The sequence below is a fragment of the Hibiscus syriacus genome, unplaced genomic scaffold, assembly GCF_006381635.1.
Source record: "Hibiscus syriacus cultivar Baekdansim isolate YM2019G1 unplaced genomic scaffold, ASM638163v2 tig00111769_pilon, whole genome shotgun sequence".
Taxonomy (NCBI): Eukaryota; Viridiplantae; Streptophyta; class Magnoliopsida; order Malvales; family Malvaceae; genus Hibiscus; species Hibiscus syriacus.
In genome coordinates, this window is record NW_024063172.1 from 1,928,917 (window position 1) to 1,943,818 (window position 14,902).

The window sequence follows — 14,902 nt, forward strand, 5'->3', positions numbered from 1 at the left end:
AAAGCTAGAGAGACAACAGGTAGGTGCAACTAACTTTTTGTTTAATATAGTAATAGGAAGACTTGCAATAAGTTAATCTCGACCGGTCTAAAAGAAAATATTTTTAAATCGTATTTTGAATGTATACATTTTATTATTATTTTATTTTATATATAGCATGTGAATATTTTTTGGTATGAACTACCCAAAATCCGATTTAATGAGAATTGGTTTATATCTGATTTTATGGATGCTTTTATAGGTAAAATTAGTACTTGATTTGAAATTAAGCATATTATAAGAGAACGAGGGTTAGTGGTACAATGACATGCCATGAGGTGGAGTGATATCTGATTACTGATCTAATCTGGTACATTCATGTACATTTGTCTAACACTAAATGTGCATTATGATATTCATGATGTTTTGACGTCACGGATCATCATATCTGTTTCTGATTTAGTATAGTGGTACTGCGTTTTACGGTACCTATACTTTTATTTAGCACTAAAAGTGTTATATGTTATTGGCAGTAGATCTGCGTATAGCGTGCACACTCGTTATCTAACTCACGTACCATATATTCTCATGAAAAAACAGTAGGCAACAATTTGATTTGAATAGAAAAATATAAATCTGAAATGGCATAGTATAGTTGACTTATGGAATTTTTATAGTGTTGTTCTTATTAAGAACATATGTTTTGATAATTATATGTATTTTATTTAATAATGCTTTTATATGATATCATTTATTTTATTTGTTAAATATTTTATCTATATTATTTGTTGTCTCACTAAGTAGAAAATTTAGTGTGTAATTGTTTTACACGTAGGTGAAGTAAAGTTGATAGAGGAGTAAGGAGCCAGGCTAAACATTCATATTTTGAGATCCAATTCATATATCCAAAATCAGTATGATATATTTCTGATGTTTTTTTTTTATATTTCTTAGTTGGCATGTACATATTTATATTTCTGATGCTCTGATTCAATATGTCTGAAATGCTTTGATTTTAATTATATATGCTAGTTTTATAATTGAATATTATTAAATATGAATAATATTTTAGTTTAGTTTAAATGAATATTAAATTGACTAGTTATTTTAAAAATTGAAGCTCGACTCGAACTATAACTTTAAGTACATGAAAGCTTTATATTATATTTTTTCTAAAAAAAATAACATGTAAATGTTAGTATTATTAATAATTTAATTTAAAATATAAATTTTAATATATTATTTTTTTTGAGTAGCTTGCGAGCTGTTCGAGTCAGTATCAAATAACTCGTTTTGGCTCGTTAAAAATTCGAGTTGAATTCAAGCTTGAGTCAGTAAATTTTACTCGAATGTTTACTAAACTTTAACCGAACAAATCTTGAATAACTTACGATCTATCTCTTCTCATTTGCAATTAAAAGTGTTTCTCAATGTTTTTTTATTGTAAAACCACTTTTTTTTAATGCAAAAATATTTTTTAATTATTCTCAAATGTATCTTTAGAAGAACAAACGTCTCCTCCTAATAAATTAACTGATAGGTTTTTTTTCATTTATTAGTATTAATTTTTCTTTCACGTGGGCAACCATGATCTAATTATGATATATAGATTAAATATTACTGCTTTATTGAGTACATCATCTATTAAAAGTTATAAAATAGTCCTCTAATAATAGAATATTATTTTATTTAATCCATCGATTTTTAAAAATTATAAAATAATCACTCGACTATTCATTATGTTCTAAATTCTTCATTTTTCATAAAAAAACGATGGTTGTCTAAGCTAGACATTAACATGATGACTGAAATATGATTGTTGCTTGAGATTCTAGGATCAAATTTTATCATATCAGAGTCAGCAAGTTAACGTTTAGCTCAGAATACCAGAAAATGAAAAGTTTGAAACATAATGAATAGTCAAGTTATCATTTTGTAACTTTTAATAGTTGAAGGACTCAACAAAATAACATTTTATAATTGGAGAACTATTTTATATCTTTTAATAGTTGATAGATTTAATAAAGCAGTACCCTATTGTCGGGGATAATTTGTGTACTTTACCCTATTATTTACTATTACAATGTTGGTTCCGAGTCTTACTTAAGGACCGACCTCCCAGGCTTGGCTTACGCCCCTTGCAATGAAACGATTTTCATGATAAAACTGTCATTACCATTTCGGTTTCTTCTCTAGTTTGTTCCTCCATTTTTGTTTTTCTGATTTTGGCTCACTTGTTCAATCTGCAGCAACATGTTTAAGGCCAAGGCCAATGACATCAAGAAGGAAGTGGTTCGCCTGGAGCGTGAATCCGTTATTCTCACTCTCAAGCCTAAAATCATCATGACTTTGTCCAATCTCATTCGTACGTACCCACATTCTCTTGTATAATGGCATCATCTTTGAGTTTCAAACTGTTGTTTTTTCTTTTCATGTGTCGCAGAACATAGTACAGATCGGGCTGAGTTTGTGAAGTTCTGCAAGCGAGTCGAGTACACGGTTCGAGCTTGGTATCTTCTTCAGTTTGAGGATTTGATGGTAACATAACCCTTCAACCATTTTGTCCCTTTATCTTGTCTTCTTGTTCTAATTTCGTTTTGTTTTTGTTAGCAATTATTCTCCCTCTTCGACCCTGTACATGGGGATCAAAAGTTGCAGCAGCAGAATTTAACTCCTGCTGAAATCGATCTACTTGAGCAGAATTTCTTGACATATTTATTTCAGGTATTCTTCTTGCTTCTAATGGAACAAAAATGAAATTGCACAAATTCTTGAAATTCCCTTTGTTTTGGTGTACAGGTTATGGAAAAGAGTAATTTTAAGATAGTTTCAGATGATGAGATTGATCTTGCTACTTCTGGCCAATATCTTCTTAATCTCCCCATTACAGTTGATGAAACAAAGGTCATCTTCAACTTCATGTGTTATGCACATTATCTGCTCAAATTATTAATCTTTCATTTGAAATACTGCAATGTGTGTTCTCTCATCTTACATCATGCTTTTTTTTCCTTACCGAATTCAGATTGACAATACACTTCTAAGGAAATATTTTGCTGATCATCCTCGAGATAACCTTCCATATTTTGCTGATAAGGTTGTGGATCGCATCATTCTCGATAAATGTTCATCGAACATATTCGAAATACAAAGATGATTCAGTACCATATTTGAACATATTTGATTAACAAGTATTGGTTTGAACACTCTTTTTCAAGCTAAGTATGGTTTTTTTGTGTCTAGTACATCATCTTCAGACGTGGGATCGGAATCGATCGAACAACTAATTTTTTCTACATGGAGAAGGTAGACATAATCCTTGCACAGCTTTGGGCACTTCTTATGAAGCAAACTAGGTGAGTATGTTCTGGACAGTCATTTCCTTGTATCAGTGCTTATGGCTTATTCTTGGTGAATGTACCTTTCCATACTGTTGCTTAGATGGAATTCTGAAGACTTTTGGAAATGTTCCTTGCAGGTTGGGCAACATTTTCTGCAGAAAATCAAGAAGGGCGCATAAGGAATTGCCAAAGAAGGATGAGGACCTTAGTGAAGAATTCTATGTCGAGCGCGTCGGTCTCGATAAAATGGAACTAAGGTTGTTATCTTGGTAAAACAGTTTTCATTAATGAACATTATGTACCATATCATCTGGAGCCTAGTGTCTTTCATGAGAATCTTGAAATTTGCTTTACATCTTATATGCTTCTGGTGTTGTTTCTACTCGGTAACTTTCTTCTTTCAGCATTCGGAACTTGATTACCAAGGCTACAATTCAAGAACCGACGTTCGAGAGGATAATTGTTGTTTACAGGTACTTTCTGCTGCATCTTATCATACATGTTTCCGATTGCATCTAAATAGTATGGTGAACTTCCAGGAAATCGAGTCAAGGACCGAAAAAGGATCGAGGCATACATATAAAGCATTTCAAACATATTCCTATGGCAGATCTGGAAATAGTCCTTGTGAGTCTACCTTATTAGCTCTTTTGCGACTTAAAGTCGTTATACGACATGGTGATATTGGGCATCACTTTACATTCTGTATGCTTTTTTAACAGCCTGAAAAGAAGAATCCTGGATTAACTCCTATGGATTGGGTCACATTCATTGCCTCTGCTGTAGTGGGGCTGGTCAGTTAAGCAATCATCGTTCTCGCTCGTTTCATCTTCGCCCCACCATTTCTTACTGTATTTATATTGAAATGAAAAGCCCTATTCCACAGGTTGCAGTGATCACTTCTCTTGAAACGCCTAAAGCTGATATGTGGGTCATTTTTGCTATTCTGTCAACAGTGGTTGGTTACTGTGCTAAGACTTACTTAACGTAGGTTTTCGTCCATCTTTGATCAATTCGTGTACATGGTAAAGCATCAGGGGCGTTGCCTGATTGTTTCTCGAATTGCCATACAGGTTCGAAGCGAACATGGCTGCATATCAGAACCTAATAACACAGTCCATGTACGAAAAGCAACTCGACAGCGGAAGGGGAACTTTGCTTCACTTGTGTGATGATGTGATCCAACAGGAAGTAAGCCTGCTTTCTTTCCCTCAATTTCAAGCAGATTTGCCTGTCAAAACCAATGAACATAACACAGTCCATGTACATAATGTTGTGTGCAGGTGAAAGAGGTGATCATTGCATTCTTCATACTAATGGAGCAAGGTAAAGCCACTGCCAAGGTACGATGCATATACGGCATACTGTACGAGGATTGAATCGAAGAGATAAAAAAGAAGTGTATTGCATAATGTGCTGATAAATGGATGTAGGAATTGGATCAGAGGTGTGAGGAACTACTAAAAGAGGAGTTTGGGGAGAGCTGCAACTTTGACGTGGATGATGCACTTGCAAAGCTACAGAACTTGAAAGTTCTTACTAAGGTCAACACAAACTAGGTTTTACATGTTTGTGTGTGTGTATATATATGTAGATGTTATTCATTGGTTTTGGTCTAAGTTGATGAATGTATAACATGGTGTACGAAATGCAGGATCCTACTGGGAAATATGCCTGTGTGGGATTAGCGCGTGCTAATGATATAATTGGTGTGACCACTGAAGAAGTAGTGCTCAAGGCAAGACAGGGTGCCATGTCATCTTGATTTGTGGAGATTTCAGCCTTGGTAAGTTGTTTTTTTGTATAATGACAAAATCAGTCTCTATTGTTTGTCTGAAGGTCATTCTGGTACATATTCTTTTCTTTTTTTTGAAATATTTTAACTCCCGATGTTTCAATTTTTTATCAAAATAACTCATATTGGATGAAAATCATTAGTTGACTAACCAGCAATTCATATTACTAACATGAAATTTACGGTCACACGCCCTATGACAGGAGCAAATTATGGTCGCACACTCACAGAATACAAGCAGATAATTCCTGCGGTTTGAATCTATCATGTAGGTTGGAGGGCTGAACAGCCATGGGGGTTCGTATTGGATTCATTTGTGACCTGAATTATTAATATTGACGCAGCTCAAAACTGTAGTATTAAGATCATGCAACTATTCCTTTCCTTTTGGTTTCAGGTGGGAGGGCATGTGTTGTTGCATTGGTCTTAAGTTGAATATCAAGTAATCAACAGCATTAAGAAGCATGCTTATGTTGAGTTTGAATTATGTCTATATAGTTTACTATAATTAATATGTTCACAAATTATGTCATCTTGGTCATCTTGCAAAAGTATTATTTGTAACATATACTCATGTATCTTAATCTTGGATTGTATTAATTGATCATTTTTACTTTGGAGAGTTGGGTGAAGGCTTACACTAAGGGATTCTCCAATGATGACACTTAGAGAGTTGGGTGAAGGCTTTATATTCATCCATTTCCCATCTTTGCTTTGGATCTCCAATCCATCAACCTCGTTTCATACAAAAGAGTCGGCATATTCTGGTCATGGCGCTCAACCATCCCAGCGGTTGGCTTGCTGGTGTTGGACCCTTCATATTTCATGGCCCTTCGCTGATAATTTGTGGAGTCGATGAGTTCATCCATGTCTTTCTCAACCCCAAAACTCTCTGAAATCATCCTCATAATCGTCTTCTCTAATTCCATTACTAGCCAAGCGAATGATACCATAGCTTTACTGCCAATTTTAATTTTGAAAAGAAAAAATGTTCGCTTCAGGGTTTTTGCAAGTGAAGTGTGTGATATGTGTGTCCGTTTTTAACGACCAACAAAGATTCTGAAACACAAAGCCTTTTTGTTTGTGAAGGCAAGTGGAAGAGCTCTTCCAAGGTTCTAAACACCGGACTCCGAAGCTCCTCGACTCGGTCGAACAAAGCCCCGAAGCAGCCGTACTCCTCTAGTGCTTCCCGGACTCAATGTTTCGTCGAACCCCATTCATGGCTGCCCGGCTTTATGGAGTCTTGTTTTGAGAAATCTATAACCGGGATCATAGCTATCTCTCTGTCGAGCTCTGCCGGGGTTCTTTTGGTTCTCTCTTTCTCTGCAACTAGAAATCGGAATCACAATGGTAGTTGCCACGGCATGATCTTGAAACATTAATTACATCATTTTAATCTTAACTATCACATTTATTCCGTTTTGGTCATTTAATTATTTTTCAATATTTTTTCTAATGTTTAGTTTTGATTCTATTTTGACCACAACTCGTTAAAAATTTAACAATGATAATATCATGTCATCATTAAAGAAAACACCAAATCATTAAATCAGTTAATTTTTAATGGTGAGGGATCAAAATGAAATCAAAATATAATGTTAGATATGATTTTAAAAAATAATAGTTGAATGACTCAAACATAACAAAAGTGATAGTTTGCATACTAAAAGTGTAATTTACCCGAATCTAATATCAGAAAATAAAATATGTAATCATGACATATGTGTCATGCATTGTCCTCGTGCTTGCATTTCTCCTACCAATTTTCTTAATTAATTATGTAAGCAATGGTTTCGGCTGTCAGGTTTAGAGGTTGTTTGTTTGTTTTTTATTAGAATCATTCCGTCTCTAAATGATTCAGTGTTGACTGATTCAGTAAAACATTACTTAATGATTCAACACAGAAATACATTTAAAATTATCCAGAGCCATTATCAAACAACATATCACATTCAGAGCTAATTCATACAGAGTCTCTAAATCATTCAACATTTGAATCATTCAGCGTTTAATCATTTTGAAGTAAACAAACCACCCCTTATTTTAATTTTCTTTGGAATTCCAAAAACTTGAATTATGGTAAAATTACTCAAATATTATATTTGAGTTTTTCAGTTTAGAAAATAGTACACATTTTTTAACATTTTTATTTTTCAATCAATTATATTTGTCACAGTAAAAGCAAAGTCGGTCAAATTATATACCGACTTCACTTTTATTTTATTTTTAAAATTAAAAATTTAAGATTATATATTTACAAACCGACTTCACTATTTAATCTCTTTAATTTAAAATCAGTATTTTACAAAGTGAATAATTATTTAATAAAGTGAAATTTTAAATTAAAAAATAGTGAATATTGAAGTTGATATGTAACTATACCAACTTTAATTTTTTTTATTAATAAAAAATAAAATAAATAGTGAAATCGATATGTAATTCAGCCGACTTTAATTTTACTATAACAAATCTGATATATCAAAGTTCATATTCTCCGAGCTACCTATATTACATTGACAAGATCTATGATAAACTCACATTATCTATCAGAATAAAGTTTATGATATGACGACTAAATTTATTTAGCTTGATAATCTACGAATAACTATAATAATCAGATCACATTTTTTTCCTCTTAGACTCTAATTTTCTCTTTATATCTTTTTCTTTGATCTCTGAAAAAAAAACTAATTGATGAACGCTACTTTAACGGTTGTGGCTCTTCATCCAATACCAAAAGGGATAAACCGCTATGATCAGCGAGATAAACTTATTCCCATCAAATTAATAATAAAATAACGTAATACATGTCCAGCACCCTATCTGATTTAATGTCCCCTTCACCGGAGAAGTGACTCTTATCCCAACCAGAGGGATTACCTCCCCCTCAACATCCTCCGAAGAACTATCTCTACCCTCACGAGGCATTCTTATATGAAAAACAACCAAGTAATTTTTACTTCTCACATTTATCTGAAATATTGACAATTAGTCACTTAATAATTTTTATCTAATCATGTGATATTTTGCTCCAAATTGAAACGTTAAGACTGAAATATTCAAGAAAAAATAGTAGAAGACAAAGTGATATTTTTATATTTTCTCTCTTTTTTTTAAACAAATAAGTATTATATTTTTTTATAGTAATCAAATATTGAGATTCGAACTCACATAAAATGAGACAATATAAACATCCTTAGCCACAAGATAAATTATTGAATCTTGATATTTTTTCTCATATAATTTTGAAAATAACTTTTTATTAAAATTATAAATAATCTCTAATTGAGGAGGGCAAGTCTAACCCTAAAAAAATATGTTACAAAAACAGAGAGAATATCTATCATATTTATAGGAAGATTTATTAAGAAAAAATCAGATTTGCAAAACAAAATCTAGAAAAGAAGAAGTTGAGCTGCAAATCTAAACAATGCAGAGATATGGGCATTATTGATTTTAAAATAAAAAACAGAGTCATGTTAAGCAAATGGCTATGGAGAAATGGAGTTCAGCACTCAAGCCTGTGGATCAGTAGAATTAGAGTACAATAGTCAGAGCATGTTATATCGACTGTATGGCTATAATTACATCGACAGTAGGAGTATCAAGAATCAGTAGATTGATGAGGATGAATCTGCTTGAACAGGTTACCTCGAAATTTATTGATGACATTGAAGCATAGGCATATATGCTCCTCGAGTTCTTTGAGCTGGTCAAGAATTTTACCGTGGTTATTGCGAAGATGATTCACAACTTGATATATGGGGTATATGTCCCTACCCCTCTCGAGTCCGATCCGCATAAGGTCCTTGTCTCGCTCGACCGAATCATGTAACCGGGCAACAAGGCAGACAATGGTGTCAAGGTCATTGATATGGTGAAAAGACCCACCGTAAGCAGCTTTCAGTTGAGCAATGTGTTTCTTCTTGACATGACTCGGAACATAAATGGGACAAAGCGGGGTAGCGAAAAGGCCTACAATTGCAGCAAGTGCATGAGTGGAGATAACCACGGCTGTAACGGCGATACCAACGACAGTGCCGATGAGACAAATGGCTGATCGAGTCATTGCGCGGTCCAAGATACGACCCCTAGAATGGGATTTGTGGAGGCGCTGATCAAGCTGTTCCTTGAGCTGGGAGAAACTGCGGCTCATTTCGTTGAAGTTATGAGAATCCCGTGAAGGAAAAGGATTGTCCAGGCTATCGAATTTGAGGAAAATATCGAAAGCCCAGTCACACTGCGAGTGATTGATGGAACTTAGTTCATTAGGGAACACTTCAAGAAGCTCAGTAATGGGACCATAAAGGAAACGGGCATTAGATATGCATTTGTGGAGTTCGAGGCAGAGAGTGCAGATGTTTTCGCTGTGATCGAAATAGGTAGAAACCAAGCGAGTGAGGGTAGCCTTGGGATCGATGTGGCGAAGAGCTTGGTGGACGGATTCTCTGTCGGGGTGCAGTACCTGCGACAAATTCAGCTGATGGTTATCGACGTGCTCTTGATCTCCAATTCTAGAGCGAATCTCATTGCAAGAATTGGTCTGCAATGCGCGATTGTATTCTTCACGGATATTGAAGGAGGGTGATAGCTGAGTTGTGCTGGATCTGGGTGTTCCGTCACATTCAGTTGAATTCCCTGAAATAAATAAAGCAATTTTCATTGAGGCATTTACACAAACACTTCCCGTGTCATTAAGAAAAGGATCATCAAGTAAAACCAAGAGAGAGTTACCCTGCGAATGTGTTGGGGGGCAAGAATTTACACCGTTCTGATGAATTTGAGATTGAAATTGGGACTGAGGCGAGCTGGGAAACGATTGGGCCGATGAATTGAGATTGAAGGAGAGGCACTGCATCTTCTTCAACAATGGCCGAAACCCCACACAGAAAAAAAAGGAAATGAAATGGTTTGTTTCACTTTTAAGAAGATCGCAGTGATTCTTTTCCAGAATTTTTTATCGAAAAATTAGAGGAGGAAGAAGAAGCTAGGAGACAGGGTGCGTGGATTAAAATAATATACATTTATTTTCTATTTAGTTTAATTTAATCAAGAAAAACATATGAAGAATCAGATTTCAAACATTGACAGCTGAACTGCTGGCTAAGAAAAGTCAATGACGGGCTTTATTAATACTTACATGGGCTTGGTCACTTGGTTGTAGGGTAAGTCTCATTTCTTTTAACCTAAGTTTTTTTAATGTAAATTGATTTTAGGGTAAATTATGTAAACGGTCATACAATTATAGAACGTTATTTTATTGAATTCTTTGATTATTGGAAGTTACAAAATGATCTCTTGATTATAATGTATTACTTTGTTGAGTCGTTTGATTATTAAAAGTTATAAAGTAGTCACTTGATTATTCATATGTTCCAAACTCGCCCCTTTCCGTTAAAAAATTGGTTCTCGGCTGAGCCGGATGTGAAACTGCTCACTGAGATATGATAAAATTTGATTTTCAGAGTTGCTTTGATTTACTTTTTTGTTGATCGAATCTCTGTTTACATTATATCATCAATCTAGTGCTTGAAATATTATGTCGTCAAGTCAATGTTTGAAATAAACAATGATACCAGTAGACATCATTAAAATATAATTTTATCATATCTCAATTAATATATTAACGTTCAAATCAAATGGTCATCGACTTTTTTAATAAAAAATCAATAAGTTTAGAACATATAAATAATTGAGTGACAATTTTTATAATTTTTAATAGTTAAGGATTTTAATAAAGTAATACCCCATAATCAATGGATTATTTTATAACTTTTATTAGTCGAAGAATAAAAAATAACATGAAAAATTTGTACGTTGAAAAAGTTGTTTCTTTTTCTATGAACCAAACAAAAATATTTTTTCTGCTATATAAAATGTTTAATGTGAGCTTGCAATGTATCTTCTAAATAAGTAAAAAAGAACGAGAGTGTTTATACAAATATATATAATAAAGTCAAAGTTTAGTCAATATGCATGTAAAGTGTTACATTAGCACTACATCATCTTCGATAACGGTAGTTACGGATAAATGATCGATTTATTATAAATCAATAATATTCATGATAAATTCGTTAATTTTAAAATTTCAGTGAAAAGAATAAAAAGTCACACTAAACACTAATAATCATTTATGTAATTTACCCTAAAATTTAACGCCTCACGTGATGTGAGCATGAAAGCAAACTAAATATTTAAGGACTTCAATTAGATTTTTAAAAGTTTAGTGACTAAAACGAAAGAAACCTAAACGTTTAGTAACTTCCAGTGTAGTTTTCCTAACTTATTATTATGTTAAAATTATAAATAAATTCGCGTTCGGGCGTGGAAAACCGCCCGCCCCGCCCCGATTTGGTCATCGGCTTTCCTGACTTCCAGTTCTTGCCGTTCAAAAGACAAGCCAGGCCTTTCGAAATCCCTTTATTTGGTACGCTCTTCTTTTGCCTATTCGTTTTCTGTATGAATAAATTCTCTCTCTTTTTTTTTTAATTCGGAACGGAAAGTAAATTACATCTGGGTAGCCTTGATTTGCATATTCCTGTCCGCATAGTCCTTAACCCATAACTTGTTTGATTTCTTTTTGCATTCTGGAAACCATTGATTTTGATGTTAATTGTTCATTAAATACTAGTTAACAGTAATATACTAACTATAAGAGCATTGATAAAGATTGAAGGAGGAAACAGGATTATGAATTTATGAGCAATGGCTGCTTAATCATATTTAGCTAAAATTTGAGTTGTTTACGTATTATTCTTAGGCTAGTCATCATAAGAGAATTTAGGGTTTAAATGAAGTTTATTTCCTAGGTCAGAGCTAAAGAGGAATCACATAGGTAATAGATTTGACGATGTTAGCTTATCCACCCATTGTCTTCTCTTATCTAAGTGGATTCTGCTGTCTCTTTAATTCACCTTTGGCTATTGACAATGATGAAAACATTTCTTTGCCTTTTAAGAATCCATATATCTGCTCTTCAAAAACAGCTGACTGAATTCTTCTTTTACTTCAGACCTTGTTTCATGATTCATGGAGAATGGAAGTGGGAATGATCCATGCCAAAGTTCGGCCTTACAGGAAGATGTTTATCAAGGTATTGGTAATTATACACCACTTTTGACTTGTTAAATATTTTTCCTGTTGATTCTTACAGTGTATTTCTTGTTCCTTGGCTATCTTATTTTGATTTGATTTGCTCCATTTCTGCACCTTAAGGGGTCGTTCTGATTGTTGCCTTTTTTTAATCTTTTTTGTTTCCGGTTATTAAAACTGAGAACATGTTTGTTGTAATGTTTTCGTTGCAATAACATAAAAAGAAAGAGTATAGAAGCGATTGGAACTGAATTAGGATAGTTGTAAGGTTCGATTCTTTGTGCTTACAGTGTTGAATTACAAGAGTTGTAAGGATTTGACTCATTGTGCTTACCATTTTCATTTGGTTAACATTTTTTTACTGATTTTCATAGTGTGGCCACCTTGGTATTGTTTGTTCGTGTGTAACAGTACTGAAAACGTTACCAAAATTTAAAAAACAAAAATCTGCTTCCAACAACATCGAAAATTTTGACCTTTTTAAAAAAAAAACATTGGCCACTAAACAAAAAATAGAAGCATTCCGAAATGTGCCCCAAGCCATTCATTATTATTATTTTATTATGGTTCTTTGTTTTTCTTGTTTGTGCGAGTGCGTGTTACCTGCACCTTTTTTTGTTCTGTTTGTGAACCTTCAGTATTTCATGTTGAATGACCATTTTCATTATAGAAATTAACTGGTTACAGACCTTTCATAAAACTTTGTTTTTCTTCCTTTTCTGGCTTGCATCTTGGAAACTTAAGCTCAAACTTACCTATTTACCACATTGAATTTTCCACCCATTTTGCAGATGATGGTATTAAAGTGAACTCTAAAGATCAGAGAGATGCTCTGGTGGGAGAACCGAAATGTGTTATTTGTGGCCGTTATGGTGAATATATATGTGATGAGACGGATGATGATATTTGCAGCTTGGAATGTAAGCAAGCTCTACTCTTCAGGGTTGCTAACTCCTTGTTGCCAGTTTGCTCATCATCTCCTCAAAGATTACCTGCTACTGATGAATGCTTTTATGTTAGAGATTCTGTTGACAGATCAGGCCCTCCATCTTTAACTTGTGATCAAACTGAATTGCTTAGAAAGAAACTTGAAATCAATGTAAAAGGAGATGTGATTCCTGCTCCAGTATTGGCATTTTCTTCCTGTGGGCTTCCTCAGAAGCTCGTACAAAATATGGAAACTGCAGGGTATGTCATGCCAACACCGGTCCAGATGCAAGCGATCCCAGCTGCTTTAGATGGCCAAAGCCTGCTTGTTTCAGCTGACACAGGCTCTGGGAAAACTGGTTCCTTTCTTATTCCTATTATTTCTCTTTGTGCAAAATTTCGCCAGAACTTCTCAAATCCCAGAAAGCCGTTAGCAGTGGTTCTAACACCAACTAGGGAACTCTGTATCCAAGTTGAGGACCAAGCTAAGGTGCTGGGAAAAGGTTTGCCATTCAAAACTGCACTTGTGGTTGGTGGAGATCCCATTGCTAGACAACTATATCGCGTTCAGCAAGGAGTGGAACTAATTATCGGAACACCAGGCAGGCTTATTGATCTTTTAACCAAGCAGGATATCGAACTAGATGATGTGAAGATATTTGGTCTGGATGAAGTGGACTGCATGCTTCAAAGGGGCTTCCGGGACCAGGTGATGCAGATTTTTACGGCTCTGTCCCAACCCCAGTTGCTGATGTATTCTGCAACAATTTCACAAGATGTGGAGAAAATAGCAAGTTGTATGGCATCCGATATTATTATTGTTTCTATTGGCAAGCCTAACAGGCCAAGCAAGGCCGTGAAGCAACTAGCTATCTGGGTTGAGTCAAAACAAAAAAAGCAAAAGCTTTTTGACATATTAAGGAGCAAACATTTTATGCCTCCTGCAGTCGTCTATGTGGGTTCCAGAACAGGAGCAGATCTATTGTCTGATGCAATTACCACCACCACCGGAATTAAAGCTTTGTCAATACATGGTGTTAAGTCCATGAAGGAAAGGAGGGAAATATTGAGGTCGTTTTTAGTCGGAGAAGTTTCAGTAGTTGTGTCCACAGGAATTTTGGGTCGCGGAATGGATCTTTTAGGAGTGAGACAGGTCATAGTGTTTGATATGCCCAATTCCATTAAGGAGTACGTCCATCAGATTGGTAGGGCCTCTAGATTAGGGGAGGAGGGTAATGCAATTGTTTTTGTGAACGAGGAGGATAGGAAATTGATTCCCGAATTAGTTGATAGTTTAAAATCATCTGGAGCTGTTATTCCTCGAGAACTCAGTAATTCACGGTATAATGTTGTTTCCATGCCATCAGGTAAGCACCCTAAGAAAAGAAAGTACGGTGGCTGAAGTCTTGTGCCTCTTTATTTGTTGACATAATTTTCAGTGCATTTGAAGAAGCCGAAAATGCAAAAGCTTCTGTTCGCAACTGATTGTGTGTATCATTCGTCAAACACCGAATTAAGTAGGTATTTTAGTTTGAAACATTTCATAAAATATATTCTTCAAGTGAATGGTGTTTGATCTCGCATACTATCCTTAAATTCAATTTCAATGATTATATTTTTTGTTGGTAGTTCTTTTATTTTGTTCTATTTCAACGATACAGCTTATGCAATCATATTCATACAGGTAAGGGCCTTGAACATGAATGAAAAAGGTAAGAATTTTATCGCATAAACATATTCGAGGATGATTGTATCCAACATTACATTA

The 14,902-nt window shown here is 34.5% G+C and overlaps 3 protein-coding genes and 1 long non-coding RNA gene across 4 annotated transcripts; 3 read left to right on the forward strand and 1 right to left on the reverse strand.

The window, feature by feature from the left end:
* The first annotated feature begins 2,232 nt into the window (after nt 1–2,232).
* On the forward strand, nt 2,233–4,699 carry LOC120169846. The gene is made up of 13 exons (XM_039177931.1): nt 2,233–2,344; nt 2,423–2,517; nt 2,590–2,703; nt 2,779–2,883; nt 3,005–3,076; nt 3,223–3,335; nt 3,458–3,577; nt 3,725–3,793; nt 3,860–3,947; nt 4,043–4,114; nt 4,207–4,307; nt 4,394–4,511; nt 4,604–4,699. The coding sequence occupies exons 1-13, from the start codon at nt 2,233–2,235 to the stop codon at nt 4,697–4,699; spliced, it is 1,275 nt and encodes a 424-aa protein (XP_039033862.1).
* A 52-nt stretch (nt 4,700–4,751) lies between these two features.
* On the forward strand, nt 4,752–5,567 carry LOC120170001. The gene is made up of 3 exons (XR_005520702.1): nt 4,752–4,864; nt 4,975–5,106; nt 5,513–5,567. It is a non-coding gene; the product is annotated as an uncharacterized LOC120170001 (long non-coding RNA).
* Nucleotides 5,568–8,598: 3,031 nt separating this feature from the next.
* Nucleotides 8,599–10,109, reverse strand: LOC120169516 (UPF0496 protein At3g19330-like). Its single transcript, XM_039177645.1, has 2 exons — nt 9,850–10,109; nt 8,599–9,753 (listed from the first exon to the last, which is right to left on the reverse strand). Exons 1-2 carry the CDS (start codon nt 9,971–9,973, stop codon nt 8,720–8,722), a joined length of 1,158 nt encoding a protein of 385 aa, XP_039033576.1. The 5' UTR covers nt 9,974–10,109; the 3' UTR covers nt 8,599–8,719.
* A 1,348-nt stretch (nt 10,110–11,457) lies between these two features.
* LOC120169540 (DEAD-box ATP-dependent RNA helicase 41-like) lies at nt 11,458–14,683 on the forward strand. Its single transcript, XM_039177660.1, has 3 exons — nt 11,458–11,542; nt 12,128–12,208; nt 12,999–14,683. Exons 2-3 carry the CDS (start codon nt 12,145–12,147, stop codon nt 14,534–14,536), a joined length of 1,602 nt encoding a protein of 533 aa, XP_039033591.1. The 5' UTR covers nt 11,458–11,542; nt 12,128–12,144; the 3' UTR covers nt 14,537–14,683.
* The last annotated feature ends 219 nt before the right edge of the window (nt 14,684–14,902 follow it).